The sequence below is a fragment of the Rhipicephalus sanguineus genome, chromosome 1, assembly GCF_013339695.2.
Source record: "Rhipicephalus sanguineus isolate Rsan-2018 chromosome 1, BIME_Rsan_1.4, whole genome shotgun sequence".
Taxonomy (NCBI): Eukaryota; Metazoa; Arthropoda; class Arachnida; order Ixodida; family Ixodidae; genus Rhipicephalus; species Rhipicephalus sanguineus.
Genome location: NC_051176.1, coordinates 216,582,809 through 216,602,447, shown reverse-complemented (window position 1 = coordinate 216,602,447; position 19,639 = coordinate 216,582,809). Strand labels below are relative to the sequence as shown.

General features: G+C 47.3%; 1 protein-coding gene across 1 annotated transcript in view; it reads right to left on the bottom strand.

The window, feature by feature from the left end:
- LOC125757166 (uncharacterized) overlaps window positions 1–11,012 on the bottom strand; it is a 32,958-nt gene extending 21,946 nt beyond the window's left edge. Inside the window, 1 exon segment of the mRNA XM_049412443.1 lies at window positions 10,823–11,012. Within this exon segment, the coding sequence (XP_049268400.1) occupies window positions 10,823–11,012 (190 nt within the window).
- Between the last annotated feature and the right edge of the window lie 8,627 nt (window positions 11,013–19,639).

The following is a 19,639-nucleotide window of genomic DNA, read 5'->3' as shown; positions in this document are numbered from 1 at the left end:
TAACTGACAACAAAGTGAAAAGATTTATCACCATCAATATGCGTCTGTCGAGGCCGTATTTAATTGTACGCCTTCTGGCATACCAACGCAACGCAGACGTGCTGTGCGCATTTGTGTAGTTTGTGACAGCACGCGATTTAAACGTGATAGATATTGCGCCATAGAAGAAAAAACAGCCCAGATATGCTGGGTTTGCGCATGATATTAAAAGCTGCGAATACATACTGCTGAGGCGATGTCCCCAAAGCAATGAATCCGCGGTCTGCAGCTTTACGCTAGCGGACGACGTTGTCGATACTAGTGTGTTGATGTGCCTGTCAGAAACACTCTTTACACTATACTATAGTAAATGCAGTCTTCTTGTGCTGCAGTCAAAGCATTCGGCGCATAAGGAAACCTACAAACGCGGACAACGTCAAACGTACCGGGAAACAGCGGCCGGGTCTACTAGAAAAAAAAAAATCACAGCATATCCACGGAGTGAATGATGATGAGTGGGCGAAGCTGCGGAGGTGCATCGGTAAACCGTGAATCTTCCGTGAATTCTGCCCAGTACATCATCACCGACGTGAGATCGGGCGCGTTTATACTAAAGGTTCGATGAGTTATGACGACTTGCAGCTCACTTTAATTTTACATGTACGCTGTGAATTTTCATTGTTTAGAAAACCATTGCTTTAGAAAACATCTGGCGTCTTTCGTTAAGCAGCTGGCGTCTTTTCGTTTTGCTTTAGAAACATCTGGCGTTCTTTCGTTTTGCTTTTACAAAACATCTGGCGTCTTTCGTTGGTTTATTTCATCAATCAACGGCGTTTTGAACAAAATTTTTATTGTTTAATCACGCACAGGAGAAATCTCACCAGACACTACCTTGGAGGTAAACAATGGCTGCTAATGGGAACGAGAGACAGAAGAAGTCGGCTTTTAGCTAACACTTACACTTCTACTTCTACTAACGTTTCCTACTGGAACATGCCAATGGCTGCTAATGGGGAATGAGAGACAGAAGAATTCGGCTTTTAGTTAACGCGCACGCTGCGAATTTTTTATTGTTCAACAACTCACAGGAAAAATCTCCCACCGGCACCACCTTGGAGGTCAAGATCTCGTACTAGCGTTACGACTGGTTACGCACTACGACTACGGGGGACGAACGGGCGCCGCTTTAAGGAGCTTCGCCCCTAAAACGTGCAGCGGCGGCACGTGGTGGCGTCTACACAAAGGGGCACGCGCGCTCCATCCGGACGCGTCACTAGGAAATTAGTGTAGTACACTATAGACTTGAATGAATAGAAGACTGTTGTGAAGCTTCGTCGTCAGAATGATTGTCGTCTCGCGCTTTAGGCGGATGATGATTCTTTGCACTGTGAAGGGCAGTGGGTCGGACCAAACGATCTAATGGAAGGTTAATGCGGGGTCGCTGCGCCCAACGCCCACCCCCCGAATCCAATGAAGCCCCTCGCCGTCGCGGCGCGTCAGTTCTCGCGCGCGGCGGTAGGCAGTCTCAATGGGTTCGGGCGGCCAGGCAGCACGTCGTTCTCATGTGAGTGGGGAACCATGTAATGTAATGAACGGTGTGAGAATTAGTTATAGACTTCCTTTTCAGAAGCGCCGCCTGCCTCCCTCGCAAGTTCCAACCAATCCCAAGGCAAGGCCCGACGGCCGCACGGGAGTCAGTGTAGATATACGACCTTTTAGAATGATTCATCGCCAGTGCAATTATCACCTGCTCTGCCACGTTGGCCGTGACAGCGGCAACTGCGAGCTTTGAAGATAACGGCATGGTCGCGAGCGTTATCTCGGCAGACATCAGCAGACGGCTCGCATACCCTTCTACGTGTTGTGCTCTCAACGCCGAGACGGCAGAGTGCACAACAACCACCTGCGTCTGGAGCGTCTGTATTCCCTTACAGCAGCATATTATAGTCACGCGAGATCGTATCCAAAAGAGTTATAGATGCTAGCCTTACTTCATATAACGTTACAATTTGGTGCTATCGCATTCAGTGCTTCGACCTTGAGGCGGAACTGTGATTTTAAATGCGAAGGATTTCTTAGCGAACCAAGGACACGTATATATCTATCTATCTATCTATCTATCTATCTATCTATCTATCTATCTATCTATCTATCTATCTATCTATCTATCTATCTATCTATCTATCTATCTATCTATCTATCTATCTATCTATCTATCTATCTATGGCGCCCAACGATACACTGGCGTCCAACGTGGGGCGCCAGTGTAGTGTGCACGCATCTCACAGGAGTACGGCCACTAGCGCGTGTTCCGACTTTAGCGAGCCACAGGGCCGCGTTTGCCATCACCTCGCGTGTATGCACTTCAAACATCAGTACTCTCTATGCATGGAGATATCGAGTTTTATAAGTGTGGGTGGACAGCATGGCCGCCAGCTACAGGTGCAATCGAGTCGCGTCTGTGTACGGTCTGCGGGAACACGCTGTCTGCACAAAGAGAGCGTTGACGTCTAGTACAAGTGTCTATCTTCCCAGAGGGCGTTGAGGACGAGGGTAGTTCTACGCCGAGCTAAAACACCACGACAATTTTTTTTTTCGTATCTTGACCGCTGTCCGGACCCTCGGGCGCCTTCTGATCGTTTTTCATTTCGCCTCTTGCGTCACCACCTTTCTCCTTGAGCAGTAATTGCTTCACTGCGTATATTTGTCTTGTTGCACGAGACCCATTGTTCGTCGGCCACATACTGAACGAATTCCGTCAGCGGGTGGTCTGACGCGAGTATGAACTTGACTGCCCCGGTCTCTCTTGGGGACACCGAGACTTGTAGACTGCGCTTCTGTGCTTCTTTGTCCCTTCTGGAAGATACCAGCGACCTACGGATGCTCCGTTCCCTGACCGGGCTGCACCATGATCAATGACTGGGCCAGTCGCGTGTACACGCCGGGTAATTAGGATGTTAGTGATAATGATGGTGATAATGCTGGGGATAGTGCTGGTGATGATAGTTGCGGCACCTATCCACTCTAACAGACTATCCAAATATTTGGCCAGTAGAATTCTGCACTTCAGAATTTTGTATTCATGAACGTGTCAAATTGATTTGGAAGAATAACGAATTCTTGTTCAGCTTCGGCGTCAGAATGATTCTGATCGCATTCTTTTGTCATAGTCGCGGGTGGAATGCACTTCAAAGGGCACTCGCTGTGTCTGCTTTCAATTTATTCACAGGTGACACCAGATAAGTTCGCTTACGTAATACATATTGGTAGTCCGAAGATATCTCACCACACCTGGGAACACTGACCGAATATAACGCAGAATATAAAAACTGCAGCTCTTCAAATTTAGCATAACTGGCGACTTCAGTCTGATTAGCGATTCACAATTTAATGTTTGATCAATGTGTAATTAGTAATGAGACGTTTTGTGTGGTATATTTATTATGGAGAGCGACGCACAGCCATCGAGAGCAGATGACATCAAGAGGGTATTGAAAAGCTTGCTACAGCGTGCTTTTCCAACCATGATACCGAGTTTTATGGTTGGCTGAGAACTCACTTCCGTCCACACAGCAACCCGATGCTCCAGCCAAAAGTCTCTGGCATCTTCTAAACTACGCAAGCTTTTAGTTCATAAATCTCGTGATACGCATACTGTAGCAGGGATTTGTAATGTTTCAATCACACGCCTCCCTTCCTACCATTTCTTGCATTTAGTTGTGTATGGATGACAACGCTACACACGCCCCGCTAATGAGTACTCTCAGGCTTGTAGAAGTGTTTGTTGGATTCTACCAGCTTTTAATGTCTATCACTTGCGAGTCCCCGTGGATGGTCCAATGAATCCAGGGAAGCTCTTCTGAATGGACGATTTGTGTCGGTAGCAATTAATTTTAGAAGTTCTGGAAGAGATTTTCGGAGGATCATAGCATTCTACATCTCTACACTGCCTCAGCCGTCATATGAATTATTGTGGTCTCCAGCCAGCTCGGTAGAGCGGTCTCACGATGCCTAGATGCCACCTCTCGCTGCAAAATAGGCATGTTCCAGGTGAGCTGCGCAAAAGCATAAACAAAACATTAGGCCTCCCGGGGAATATAATATAGCTTCGCTATTTACAGGCTATCTCCGTCGACTTCTTACAATGAGCTGTGACGCTACACATGTCTTTAATGCAGGGAATTTTGCAGAAAGAAACCAGACGTGTCCATGGCGCTTTGAGGGACACAAAAAAGAATATATTGTCTGAGCTAGAACTGGAGAAATAGCTAGAAATTAGAATAGATAGAAACGAACGGGTCTAATTGCTTTTCATTAAGTAAGATATGATTCGCGTTTAATACTGACTTTTCGTACAATTCGTGTTGAAGCCGCCCACGCCATTAGCAGTATTTTTGTAGTTATAAGCTAAATAAGGGGCTCGTTTTAATAATTTTTTTTTTAAAAAGGGGGTAGTCCGTGTGAAGGCCGCAGTGTTTCCTTTCGCCATAACAGCACTACCTCATGTTGCTAATTATTAGCTATCCAGTCTTAGAGTGTATGTCTACTTTGCGACTTTGCCTCACTCCATAGATACTTCAGGGTGTGCACGTTTACTCTGGAAAGCCTCACCTTTCATTTTCTTGTAGTTTTATACTTAAGCGAATGGGTCAGGGGCGTAGCCAGAAATTTTTTCCAGGGGGGGGGGGGGGGTTCAAGCATACTTTATGTATGTTCGTGCGTGCGTTTGTATGTGCGCGTGTACATATACGCAAGCAAAACTGAAAATTGTCGGGGGCGGTTTGAACCCCCCCACCCCCGGCTACGCCCCTGGAATGAGTGTTCGGAACTACTCGTATGTATTTCGGAAAAGCGTACCAAAGGTCGCAGAGCAAAGCGGGAGCAGGTTGTGCAAAAAAATGGCCGTTATCACTTCACAGGCGAGGAAGGAAACCATGACCTTCAGAAGGAGCGATGGTTTCGGTTGCGCCCGTAGCGCGGGGCTCCGCCTAGAGCCGGGCTTTCTGTACTCCGCCATCATTCGGTTGTGGAGGACTATAGCACGGTGCGTGGTGACGACGTCGGTACCCATTAAGAACACCAGCGAAGCAGACAGTACAATAGCTGCTGTAAGCGCGTGCACCCTCGCCATGTCCGCGAGCAGTTGGAGAACCACCCGAATCCTCTTCCCGCCGCGCCTTCTGGAAAACCTGCGAGTGAGCAATCGAGTGTGTGGCATCGTAAACATCGGGACGTTGTGGTGCCTGTACCAGCGGTATTAGAGGCCAAGTAAGCTAATTATCCTAAACAGGCTAATTCAGCTATAATGAAGACTTGTGGGTGAGTGCTAATCGAGACTAAGCGTCGAATATGCAATTGAAACCAGTGAAGGGAACTAAGATAATGAAGGTAATTAAGCAATTTGGTTCAGTGATTGCAAGTAATTCCAAATCGGACCCGATCTATACCTAGCCAATACTCGTGATTTGCAACGTGATCACATGAACACTTCGGGCATCGGTGCGTGAATGCACGTGTGCATAGTCAAGCCAGGACCAGCCAAGCACCGACCTGCTCTGCTCAGCCCCAGCCTCGCTCGACTTGGTGCAAGCTGCGCAAATTGTTTATTGCCTAATATGTAGCTCATTTTCCTCATACATTCTTCAACACGGCATCCCGGCCGCGGCGGCCGCATTTTCGGTGGGGGTGAAAATGTTCGAGGGCCCGTGTACTTAGATTTCGGTGCACTTTAAAGAACCCCAGGTGGTCGAAATTTCCGGAGCCCTTCACTACGGCGTCCCTCATAATCATATCGTGGTTTTGGGATGTTAAAACCCCAATTATTATATTATTATTATTATTATTATTATTATTATTATTATTATTATTATTATTATTATAGTATTATTATTATTATTATTATTGTTATTATTATTATTATTATTATTATTATTATTATTATTATTATTATTATTATTATTATTATTATTATTATTGAACAGGAGATCCTTTTCAACGGTAGTACTAAGGACGGTGTTCTGTACTATTCGTGAATAGTAAATCTCGAGTCATAAAGAGGCCTTATATACCATTTTTCCCCGCGGTGCTTCGCTGCCTCATTACGCGTAAATGTGGGCAAAATGTTTCAATTCGCGCGCGTCTGTATGTTATTTAAACGTTATACACAAGCGTTATGCGTACCTTCTGCCTGTGTGCACAGTAGATTAGATATACAGTAAAACCTCGGTGATACGATCACGGCTCGTACGAATTCGGGGTGATACGAATTTTCCTGTGGTCCTGGCCAAGGCCCATTAGCCTGCATTGTATTGGAGTTCGGTTCTTGCGAACATATTTTCACACTGCGGCGTTTGATACGAACGTATGCTAGCGCAGAGGTACGAACAGATGCTGCCCGCGCTGTCGCGGAAGACGCGGCATTCCTGCGCGGGCTCGGGCATGCGCGCTGCGCGACCATCAATGGTGCGTCTTGCCTCCGAGATTGTGCGCCCCGAATCTTGGAGGCCGTTATGCGCCTTCGCGTTTTGGTTACAAATGGCGTTAACGTCGCGTTTCTTTTTTTCTTTTTTTTTTTACACTTATTCATGCGTGCTGCTGTGCTCGAGGCAGCAGCGCCTTTGTGCTGCGTAACACGTGCCTGCCACGTCGATGCAAGCCATGTCCTCGCAATCAGACGTTCCATGAAACAAGACTGAAACTTGGGCTGCGGGTCCATCATGAAGTCCATGAAAGGTGGACGAAGACCCCAAGAGACGAAGCGGACGGTCTTGGCGAAGGAGCTAGGCCTCGCAACGTACGCGCGCACCTGCCAACTCTCCGATTTACACGGGGGACTCCCGAATTTTGAGCAAACCTCCCGATTGTGCGGGCACGGCCGTAAATCTCCCGAAAAGCGTCCCCAACACCACCGCGATAAGAAAATAACAGCAACAAAGGACAGCGCTTCTAAAATTTTCTGGCCTTATCCATCGCGTGCAAAGCGCTTCTTAAGATACTTTCGCCGCAGTACTCTAATGTGATGCAGAAAAGCGTAGTACGATTAGAAAGGGGTTACTAGCAGTCACGCGTTAGAACACATCTGGCTCATTAATTACACACGCGCGCACGCTCCGTATATTTACGAGCACAAATATGATCGTTGACGTCTAAAAAGTTTACTGCAATCAATCAGGGCTGTTGATAACGTGGCTGCGGCCCTGAGAAACACTAAATCAAAACGTATGCCAACTTTCTTTTGTCGCATACTAATTTTCCATGTTTTTCTGGTGATACGAATTAGGATGATTCAAATATTTTAGTAACCCCGCGACATTCGTATCACCGAGGTTTTACTGTATATAGTTACGCCACTCGGTCAACGTTACGTGTGCCACGTGCGACGTTTTGTAAGGCGCCAGTTCATTACACACGCAATTCAACATTCCTAACCATGCATGCAATCCCGAACCGCTCACACTGTGCTTTTTTTCAAAAACTTGATGCCTAGACATTAATTTTAGCGCGGTGAGCGTAATAACGCTCAAGTGTGGTGTTGCGCTTTTGATTCCTTCGGGTAATGTTTCTTCTGTGGATAGCGTAGCCAGTCAACTACTGGTCAATTACCACACTGCATAACCTACAGCACATGAAACTTCGTCTTCTACTGTGAAATTCCACTCTTCTAGATGGTCATCAATAAATATTAACTGCCCCTTCTAGATTTTATTCAAGTGGCCAACTGGGGCATTCTAGTTTTAATTGCACGTCTCGGAACAGACGGCTTCGCTGCAAATTCGTTAATGATTGTTCTGTGAGAATGTGGCCGAACTAAGAGTATAGCTCACCGTGATGCCCGTGCCGATATTATAAATGCAGGCGAAGCAAGCGGCCGGTATGATCAGCACAATTAAGAGACGCATATCGGAGAGCGCAGAATGCAGATTCAGTTTTTTCAGTGTGCTCGCCTCGACCACCGTCATGGAGACAAATCTTGCGGTGAAAGAAAGTACGGCAGCAATCAACGTCGCCGCCGTGAAGTGTTCGAGGCAGATGAACAGGGCATGGAGAGTGTCCCATTGGGCCACTGACGCCAGTGCCGCGAGCACTTTCAGAACCTGCGTACAAGGCGGTAGTCATTTAACACCAGAAATATGATATTCCGATGACGCCTTTCGTTGATACAGAATCAAAAACTCACAAGGTCTCTTATGCATTCTTGATAGTATGGTAGCTTGGGCTAGTCGGTGACTGAGCATCATAATGAGCTGTGTGGTCATTATGACGAAATGTGGCAACGTCATTGCGTGATTGTGATGTTTTGCATCGCTCCTGTTGACGCTGACGCCGCGGGACCGTGGTCGAGCCGACGGTAAATTTTCGCGCTCGGTGACGCGTCTACCGCTTTCGCCTTAATAAGTGTTGCTGTTATTAAAGGTAATATTCAAACATAACGAAAGTGACTAATCGTTTAGCGATGCAGCTACCCGCCGAGGTAGTCTAGTGATTATGATGCTTGACTGCTGACCCGAAGGTTGCGGAATCGAATCCTCGTCGCGGCGGCCGCATTTCGACAGGGGCAAATGATAGAGGCCCGTGTGCTTAGGTTTAGGTCCATGTTAAAGAGCGCCGAGGCGGTCAAAATTAACGGAGCCCTCCACTACGACGACTCTCATAATCATCTCATAGTTTTGGGACGTAAAACCCCGACAATTACCATTATTCTCGTTAGTCCATACAGAATATAAGCCGTCATTTGATCAACTATGTCATCACGCCTTATCTAAAGTTTCGGCTTCGCATTGAAGCGATAGTCAAGGCGAAGCCAGCAGGTAGCTATACTTGGGCTTGATGGTAAGGCATCTTCTGTATTGTAGCGCAGCCAGAACATCGGACTCACTGAAGAGTACATTAGACAACGTATAGAACACTACATTTCACTCTACGTGTTATCACCAATAAGTTCTTTTTTGCAAGCTAGTTTTACTTATCCTGATATCTTAAATGCACTGCGCGACTGAACCCCCCAAGGTGTGGAACGGAAAACGAAGATGTGACAGGAAGCAGCACAACTACAAAGTGTTTTATTTTTATTGCGATAGCAATTATATGGACAGTCTCGGCTGGATTTTGCCGTCGCCGTCGCCGTCATGCACCGTATATGTATAAGTATGTATGTATATGTAAAAGCCCCAAAGAAAAATAATTCAGAAAAATGCTTCCGAAGCGCGGAATCGAACCAGGGACCCTCTTGTTCCGCAGCGAGTGGCGCTATCCACTACGCCACGAAACGCAGATCCTCCACGTAGCTAACGGCGAGCGTTATATACATACCCTTTACCGCTGGACGGACTCACAGACGGCAGGCGATAATAAGCTTTCTTCATTACCAGCGAGATGGCGCTAGCAGCGCGACGGGCGCATTTAAAAGTCGTCGTCGAGCTCGCTCGCTTCTTATATTTGCGCAGCGAGAACATTGCCCTTCCGTTGTCTGCTCGCGCGGTTTTCTCGCGGTGAGGGGAAGAGGAATGTTTCACGCTTTCACCGTGATGTCCGCGCTCATGTTACCGAGCGTACGAAAGTCACTCGAGCTGAAGGGACGCCGCTAAATGAACAAACAGAAGATGAGCGCGAACTATCAAGTGTCACAGCTCGACAGTTGAAGCACGCTAGTTTCCTTCGCTGCTTCGGCCGCCTTTGCAACAGGAACGCTGTTCAAACTGAGAGTATCCATTGGCGAGCCTCACTTCGTATAGCATTAATTTCTTGCTATCGCATTCATTGCTTCGCCCTTGCGGCGAAACTGTGACTTTTTCAAACGCGCAAGGAAACTAATAAACAGTCGAGTTGCGACTGCTCCACCGAGTCACAGAATATTATCACCAAGAGATAGGTACATTTCTGCACATATCTCTCAAATATATGCATACATCTCTTGATGGTAATATTCCTCGACTCTAGGAGGCGCAAATCGTATATCGCCTGTTCATTAGCTTCCAGGCACCTTTGAAAAAAAATAGTTGCTAGTGCGCCCTGTTTGCGGTCATATCTTCCTTTTTCGTTGTCACACCTTAGGTTGGTTCAGCTGTGCATTGCGTTTAAAATGTGTTATCGAATGTTCCTTATGAGTCCGTCATTTTACCTGCGCCGCAGCGAAGTAGATAACGCGAATGAGTTGTTCACCTCATCACGTCACAGTGGTAACAGCGAGTGCTCGGTGTTATACAGTGTGATCTGATCAAATTCTCCTGTGCGACAGTGTGACGGCTTACTTGTTAATTTAATTACTAAGAGAAACTTTGTCGTGTCATATATGCCACAGATAAATCTAAAATCCTCATTTTACGTCTGACACCTTACTTTCCTTTGTCAATGACTTGCCTTCATGGCAAAACTGCAACATTTCTTAAGCATGTGTGCATGAAGAGGTCAGGGAGAGGTCAAGTTGTCGGACAAGGGGTCTCTGAAACCAACGTTCAGAGAAGAGAACCTGTCTGTCACGTTGAAAAGAGCATCATTTTGTCGAAACGTTGGCTATGGATTCATTTGTTACTCGGTGACCTTGGCTTCACACCTCCCTCTTGCCCGGAACATTGGCCTTCTATTTACGTGCATGATGTTTAAAAGGTGGATAGCCATGACATCTACATTGCACAGGTGCAACCAGATCGCGTATGCGTCAGCTAGTGTGTCAACTCACCGCATGCACGGAGAGGGCGGCGATGACGCAGTATGGACGCATGTCATCCGAGAGGGCGCTGTTAAGGAAGACTTCGTTCCAAGCCCAGCGAAACCACCAGAAGAAACGTCTCGTATCTTGGGCGTCCTTCTGCCCTTCAAACTGCATTCGGAATGCTTTCCTTCTCGCCTCTCGCGTCGCCGTCTTGCTCCTCGAGCAGCACTTCCTCCGCTGCGTCGCTGTCGTCTTGCAGGAGGACCCATTTCTCGTCGGCTGCAGACTGGACGGCCTCTGTCTGTTGGTGGTCGGACGTGGCCATGGCCTGGTCTTCCCGTTTCCCTCGCGGAGTGGGGGACTTGGCGGCTTCTTTGTCACTCATGTACGGTACCGGCGGTCTGCGGCGCCTCCGTTTACCCGATGGAGCTACGTCAAGGTCGAAGGCGGGCCCGCACGCGTGCTCGCCGCCCGGCTATGATGATGATGATGATGGTTCTGCTACTGCCCCTGCTGGCAATGAATATGGACCCTACCTGGGGCGTAGCCAGAAATTTTTTCGGGGGTGGGGGGGGGGACTTTATGTAGTTCGTGCGTGCGTTTGTATGTGTGCGTGTAGATATACGCATCCACAACTGAAATATGTCGGGGGGTTTGAACCCTCCCAACCCCCCCCCTTGGCTACGCCCCTCCCTGGACCCTACCTTCACATTAGGTTAGTCGAGTATCGGCAATTATAATTTTAGAATTTAGAAGCTTCTCTTTGTGAGAAATATATATGTCCCCGAACTCCACCGTTTCTCCCAGAGGTCAATTTGGCAGCGAAGGCTCGCGCACAGACTGTAGCTTTAAATTAAAAGGAGACGTGCCGTGAACGGGGATACGTCTTCTTGGCGAATCCCCTAGAGGGGGTATGTGCCAAACTTGACAGGCTACGAACAAACAGGATCTGCTGACACGTGTCGAACGTGATTCGCGCTATGGTGTAACCTGATCAGGTGAAATGAAGGCAGAAAAAGAAAGTAAAGAAGCTCTTCAGCGCTTCGTCTGTTGCAGAATGTCGCGTTCCTCGAGGTCTTGCCCAATTCTTCCAGAATTGTCAGCGAAATCAAGCAGCCCTGCGGTTGCGCTTAGACCGGCTCTGGCACTCTTTGTCGTTACAAGTGAAATCGTTGACACTTCTGAGAATCTACACCCGCGTTAATTTTGTGTGCATTTCCCCCCATTTTACTGTTCGTTTTATTCCTGCCCATTATCGAGTTTATTCGCTGTGCCCATGTCTGCTGCCCCTTGGCTTTTATGTTGTCAGTGCGCAGTGTTTGTTATGTACCGTCTGCATTCGCTCTTCGCATCGGTTCCGCGCACGTTCTCGAATTTCTTCGGACCATCCCCACCATCTCCGCTACGACCAGGTGTATCGACGTCGCTAAGATATGTGCTTCACGCGGATACCACTTTGGTCCATGTAGACCATGTAGTCCATATAGGACTTATTTATCGTGAGCCATATAAGGCGTGCTCTGTAATAGTTTTACAGCGAAAGCTGTTATGAGATCATTTCACCGGCCGTTTTTGGCGCCGTAGTTGTCCGCCGGCCGCCGCCGCTGCCGCCGCCGCCGCCGCCGGTGTCCGTAACCAGTATCGCTCGAAATAAGAAAAAAAACGAAATAAGAAAAAATTTCCAGGATGGAACGAGGTTCGAACCTGGGCCCTCTGCGTGGGAGCCCAGTATTCAACCTCTGAGCCATGCCGGTGCTTGAAACTGCTTTGAAAAAATGTCCTATACAGGCTTCATGTCGGGAAGGAACCACATTAGCATGTGCAATATAGCGTGGTAGAATAGTAAAATAAGCACCAAGCGTCGCATAAAGCGAATTCTGTAACCAGGCGTCACACAATGCGAATTGCGCAACGAGTAGGTTGTTGAATGCTTCCAACCCATTACAAAGGGCTCTGCCATAATTCTTCATCGTCATCAGGCACAGCATCAACAAAGTGCGCATAATGTCTTACATGCGTTTATCAGGTACCAACGCTCTCCGTAGAATGACGAAAAATGGCACAGTGCCCGCTGCCCTACATCTAAAAAATTACAATGATTTATAGCGTAGTGGGTTCCTCGCAAGTGCACTTGTATTGGTTGCCAAGGAAGCCCATAAGCGCATGATCAATTTCCTCGAGGTCTCAGTAAAGTTCTTCCCCCCCCCCCCCCGGTCTCTCTCCCACATCAGTGTATGTTATACAGCATGACGGGAGAGGGAAATAGCGACCGGGCGTCACCCAATGCACATTACATAACTGGTGGGCTGTTTAAAGATTCCAACCCATTACAAAGGGCTGAGCCATAATTCTTCATCGTCATCAGTCGTCGCGTCAACAAAGTCCACATAATGCCTTACAGACGTGTAGCTGGTGCCTCGCTTCTCCGCAGAATGACGAATAATGGCTTATTAGGTGCTTCCCAATTTCACAAAAATTGTGATTTATGGCGTAGTGGGTATCTTTCTAGTGTACTTGTATTGTAGCCCCAAGAGAGCTTAACGGGCTCTAGAAACGCCGCTCTTCCAGCTTTCGCTGTGACTGTGCTGCGGTTTCAGCGCAGGCCTGGCGTTTTTTTTTTTTTTTTGAAGCTCTTTATATTTTGTGAAGCCCGCCGTGTTTACGCTCATGAAGCCAGCACTTAGTAGTGTTGGTAAATATTGGCTATCCAATCTAACCGTGTACGTCAATCTTACCAATGCGCAGGGACAATTGATCCCACCCCGGAGCAGTGGGAGCGCGGGCTGACCAGCTCTCAGCTCGAGACTCGGGAACGCCTGATCTCCTGGGCTAGAGCAGCAGCGGTCTCTCGCAGCTTTGTGACTTTAGAAGAGGCCACCCACCTTTATTTTATTTTTATCGGCTGAAACAAATGCTTCTACAACAACAACAACAACAACTCGTCCGGCAAACGGTTGCTAGTTCTTTGGCAATCACTACGTCATAAAAAGTGCTTAGGTGTCCTAGCGATTTTTAAATGCTGCACTAAAGGTCGCAAGCAGTGCAAGGTGCAAAAAGCTTTTTTTTTGTTTTATTCATCGTGCGTCGTTCCGCACGACGGATACCAATGGCATAGAACCGCGGTTAGGCGAAGAATAGAGACAAACTTCGGAGCAACACAGTCTATATAAAGGACAGAATTGCAGCAGGCGCGTTGCTTATAAATGTACCGTACTTGTATCAGCCAAGCCATTTTAAAAATAATGCTTTATTGTTAAATTCGAGGCTCTGACTTACTAATGTTCGAAGTTTGAAAAACAGTGCGTAGACGAAAACTTGCTCTATTTTCGGAAAGACGTAATTCCATTCCCATTCAATGCCGTGCAAAAAGCGCTTAATTCCATTCCCATTCCATTCAGGTGTTGCGAAAATGTGTAATGATTACGGAGTCATTCCAATTCCGGAGTGGCAACTCCACAACACTGCACGTTCCTGTGGTTTCGCCGCTGAAACGTCCTGCCACTGTGCAATTCGTGAGACCATTTCTGCAACACTAGATTAAAAATGTCTCACATTAGGTTTTTTCTGCACACAAAAAGAAAGAGTGAGCCAATAGTTGTTCCAGTTCGTTTGATCGTCAATGTTTCGTTGAATATACGTTAGTCTCGTTTCGCCACAGATGAACAGCCCTATTTCTCTCAAAAGGCGAAAGCGTTCATGGTTATATTACACAAATTAATTATCCTAGTTTATGCAGCCATATATGTTGCAGCAAGCATCACCTCACTGAATCAACTGGCGCTCATCGTTCGCCAGACGCAAAGTGCACCACATTTCACTCTTGTAACCCAAACACAAACAATTGCTTTAACACGTATTAGATACGTTCCTACTGATTCTGGACAATATCTACTCGGAACTACTAAAACACTTATTTCATGAGCCTCGTAATATGCGTACTGTAGCCGCGACCTGTAATGTTTCAGTCACACGCCACCTTCCCAGCTTTTCTCGCATTTTACTTGTGTGTGGATGGCAACGCTATACATGCGACGCTAGTGAATACTCGCAGGCTCTGCAGTGTTTGTTGGCATCTACCAACTTTTAATATCTAACGCTTACGAGTCCGCGTGGATGGTCCAATGAATCTATGGCAGCGCTGCTCGTGGGCGATTTGTGTCGGTAGCAGTTAATTTTGGAAGTTGCCGGAAGGGAGGAAAGCTGGACTTGTGTTGGAGATTTTCGGGAGAGGATTTTCGAGGATCATAGCATTATATAACTCTACACTGCCTCAGGAGTCATTTCAAATATATTGGTCTCCAGCCAGCTCGATAATGGTCTCCAGCTTCCTAGATGCCGCCGCTTGCTGCAGAATGGGCATGTCCCAAGTGAGCTGCGCACAAGGATAAACCAAACGTTAGGCTTCCCGGGAAATATAATATAGCTTAGCTATTTGTAGACAATCTCTACTTCTTACAATCACCTGTGACTCTACATACGTCTTTAACGCGATGAATTGTACAGAAAAGAACCGGATGTGTCCGAGGCGCTTTGAGGGACGCAAACCAAAAAGAATATAATTTCTGAGCTAGAATTAGGGAAAAGATAGAAATTAGAATAGAAATTAACGATCTAATGGCTTTTGATTAAATGAGATATTATTCGCCTTTATTACTGATTTTTGGTACAATTCGTGTTCAAGCCGCCCGCGCCATTAGCAGTATTTTTGTACTCATAAACTAAATAAGGCACTCGTTTTAATAATTTTTTGAAAAAAGAGGGTTGTCTGTGTATAGGCCACAGTGTTTCCTTTCACCATAAAAGCACTACCTCATGTTGCTAATTATTAGCTGTCCAGTCTAAGAGTGTGTCTACTTCGTGACCTTGCCTCAATCCATATATACTTCAGGGTGTGCACGTTTCCTCTGGAAAGCTTCAACCTTCATTTTCTTGCAGTTTTATACTTATGCGAATGAGTGTTCGGAACAACTCGGTATGTATTTCGGAAATGCGTACCGAATGTCGCAGAGCAAAACAGGCACAGGCCGTCTACGATAATGGCAAGCATCACCCCACAGACGGCGACGCAGACTGCGATCATCCTCGGACGGAGCGGTGGTTTCTGTTTCGCCTGTAGCTCCAGGCTCCGCCTGGCGGCGGGCTTTCTGTACACCATCGTCAGTCGGTAGTGGAGGACTATAGCGCGATACATGGCTACGACGTCGGTTCCCATTAGGAACACCAGCGAAGCAGACAGCACAATAGCTGCTGTAAGCACGTGCACCCTCGCCATGTCCGCGAGCAGTTGGAGGAACCAAACGAAATCCTCCTCTCGCCGCGCCTCCTGGAAAACCTGTTAGCGAGCAAACGAGCGTGGGGCATCTTAAGTATTATGACGTTGCCAAGTAATGTAATTATCCTAATTATGCTAATTAAGCTATAATTAAGGTTAGGTTGACTTGGGATGAAAGCTAATTGAGACAAGCCTCGGATTGAGGTGAATTAAGGTAATTAAGATATTTAAGCTAATTAAGCTACTTAGAGCAGTGATTGCCAAGCGATTCCCAATACGGCCCGATCGATATCCAGCCAATACTCGTGATTTCCAACGTGATCCGGTGAACACGTCTTGCATCGGCGCGTGAATGCACGTGTGCCTATATAGTCAAGTCAGGACCAGCCGAGTGCGAACTAGCTCTGCTCTGCCCCAGCCTTGCGTGACTCAGTGCTGGCTGCGCAGATTTTTTGACTGCATGCTCTGTAGCTCATTTTTCTCATACATTCTTGAACAGGAGATTCTTCTCACGGTAGTACTAAGGACGGTGTTCTGTACCTATACATCCGTGCGTAATACGTGCATCGCGATATTCGTGAATAATCCATTTCCACTCATAAAAAGGCCTTTTAAACCGTTTTTCCCAAGGTTCTTCGCTTCCTCATGACGTGTAAATATGCGCGAAATGGAGGAGTGACATGGTAAGTTTCTATCGCGTGCAAAGCCCAATGTGTATGCGTGTTATTTCGGCGTTATACGCAAGCTTTATGTGCACCTTCTACCAGTGCCTACAGGAGATCCAGATATATGGTTGTATCGCTGGTTTAACGTTACATGTGCCATTTACGACGTTTTATTAAGTGCCGATTTATTCACATGCAGTCATCATTTCTAACCATGCATGCAATCTCGAACAGCTCACACTACGCTTTTTCCAATAACTTGATGTCCAGAAATACATGTTAGCGTGGTAAGCGCGATCCCAATAACGCTCAAGTGTAGTGTTGAGCTCTAAACTCCTTGGGGTAACGCTTCATCTGTCGATAGTTAAGCCAGCCAATTATTGGTCAATTACCACACTGCGTAACCTACAGCACATGAAACTTCGTCTTCTACTGTGAAATTCCACTCTTCTAGATCGTCACCCATAAATGCTAACTGCCCTTTCTCGATTTGCTTAGAAGTGACACTGGGGCCTTCTACGTTTAATCCCACCTCTCGAAAGAGACAGCTTCGCGGAAAAATCGGTGATGGTTGTTTTGAGAGAATATGGCTGGACTGAGAGTACAGCTCACCGTGATTCCGGCGCCGATTTCGTAAGTGGAGGTGAAGCAAGCGGCCGGTATAAGCAATACGTTTGTACCCTGCATATCGCACAGCAGAGAACGCAACTTCGGTTTCTTCACTGTGCTCGCCTTGACCGCCGTCAAAGAGATAAATCGTGTGGCGACGGAAAGGACGGCAGCAATCAACGTCGCCGCCGTGAAGTGTTTCAGAGAGATGAACAGGGCGTGTAGAGTGTTGCATTCGGCCAGTGACGCCAGTGCTGCGAGCGCTTGCAGGACCTGCGTACAAGGCGGTAGTCATTTAACATGACAAATATGACAAACCAATGAAGCCTTTCCTTGATACAGAATATAAAAACTCACCGGATCCCTGATGAATTCGCCTAAGACGATTAAAGACATATTCTTTTTCTTCCCAGTCCATGTATTGATCATCCCCTCCCCCCTTCCGAAAGCTTTCTGCACGTAACGTGGTTTTCCACTGCATAGCTTTTTGCACCTCACCTTGTTTTGAACTGCCTCCGATATCGGCCCACCTTTCACAAAGCGAGGGGGGGATCGGAGATCTCTGTTCGTTCCGCGTTCGTTCTGGCGGTGTTACGTCACAAAAGTGGGCGGTCCGCAGCTCTCTTCCGCAGAGAGGAAGAGGACAGCCAATCGTCAAGCGGTGAGCGGCGAGCTCTCCGGAAGTAGACGCGCATCGTTTGTCCTCGGCAAAGGGACTGAATATTTCAAAACGAAGTGTTTCTCTCCTTCTAATAAATACAGTTGTTATACGAAAAGATATTGTTTTTCTTTTCAAGCTCAAGCGGTTTCTGAAACAGCAATAGCTTTGAGCGCTGATATTTATTGGTGTTAGTTTTTCTAACGTGCTTGCTATGTTAAGTCGCGCACGCGAGAAAAAAAATCACAGCATATCCACGGAGTGAATGATGATGAGTGGGCGAAGCTGCGGAGGTTCATCGGTAAACCGTGAATCTTCCGTGAATTCTGCCCAGTACATCATCACCGACGTGAGATAGGGCGCGTTTATACTAAAGGTTCGATGAGTTATGACGACTTGCATCTCACTTTAATTTTACATGTACGCTGTGAATTTTCATTGTTTAGAAAACCATTGCTTTAGAAAACATCTGGCGTCTTTCGTTAAGCAGCTGGCGTCTTTTCCTCTTGCTTTAGAAACATCTGGCGTTCTTCCGTTTTGCTTTTACAAAACATCTGGCGTCTTTCGTTGGTTTATTTCATCAATCAACAGCGTTTTGAACAAAATTGTTATTGATTAATCACGCACAGGAGAAATCTCACCAGGCACTACCTTGGAGGTAAAGAATGGCTGCTAATGGGAATGAGAGACAGAAGAAGTCGGCTTTTAGCTACCGCTGCGAATTTTTTATTGTTCAACAACGCACAGGAAAAATCTCCCACCGGCACCACCTTGGAGGTCAAAGCGTAAGACTGGTTACGGACTACGACTACGACTACGAGGGACGAACGGGTGCCGCCTCAAGGAGCTTCGCCCCTAAAAACAGAAAAGTAGCGCTTGGCGCAGTGTTTCAAAATGTCGTCCCACCGGAATGTCTGGCTTGGCTCCCGGGTGTCGGATCGTCAAAAGGAGCTTCTGCTGGCTTTTATAAAAGAGCACCCACGGATAGCTACGCCGTCGCGCCCGCTGGGGCCGTCGTTCAGGAGTGAGGTCCAGGAGGACACGTGGCAAGAGCTGGTAGCGCTTTTGAACTAAGAAGTCCCTGCGCGTAAGACCACAGCCCAGTGGCAGGCCCGTTCATTTCGTTCGCACTGTTCGTTTCGAGAACCGAAAGCGACGCCGCACTCGCTCATGGCTTCAAACGCATCTCGCACCTCCAACCGCAAGAGAAGCACACGTCGCAAGCGCCATTTTCTGAAAATCAGCTGTTGCGGCAGCCGCAACCGCCGCATCATGCCGTGCGAAGCCGTTTGTTCGCTCGAGAGAACGCGTGCGAACGGCTTCGCGATCCGTTCGTTTGTAGCAGACGACATGCTCGTTATGATGCGGTATGACGTCACCAAAAAATAAAAGATCAAGCAAAAGAAAAATGGCTACGCCCCTCAGAGACGTGGTTTTTTCCGGCTTCGGCTAATCGCGTGCGCCGCCAGAATGAGTGCAGAACGAACGGCGCAGAACAGAGATCTCCGATCACCCTACTCGTTATGACGCGATATGACGTCACCAAAAAAGAAAAGATCAAGGAAAAAAAAGAAATGGCGACACCTCCCGGCCTTGAGTGGCATCTCCCGCTTCAGCCAATCAGCGCGCTTGTTGTTCCCCAGGAGAACGAACAAGCTGAACGAACAGATCTCCGATCGCCCCCCGAAGCTATCATGCGATAATGTTCTCATCTCACGTCATGTGTTTCGCGTGGTTAGTGCCGCAGGGGCACGGGCACGCAGAGACCGACACGAATAAGCTGCTTGCTCGGACGAAAGAGTACCCGA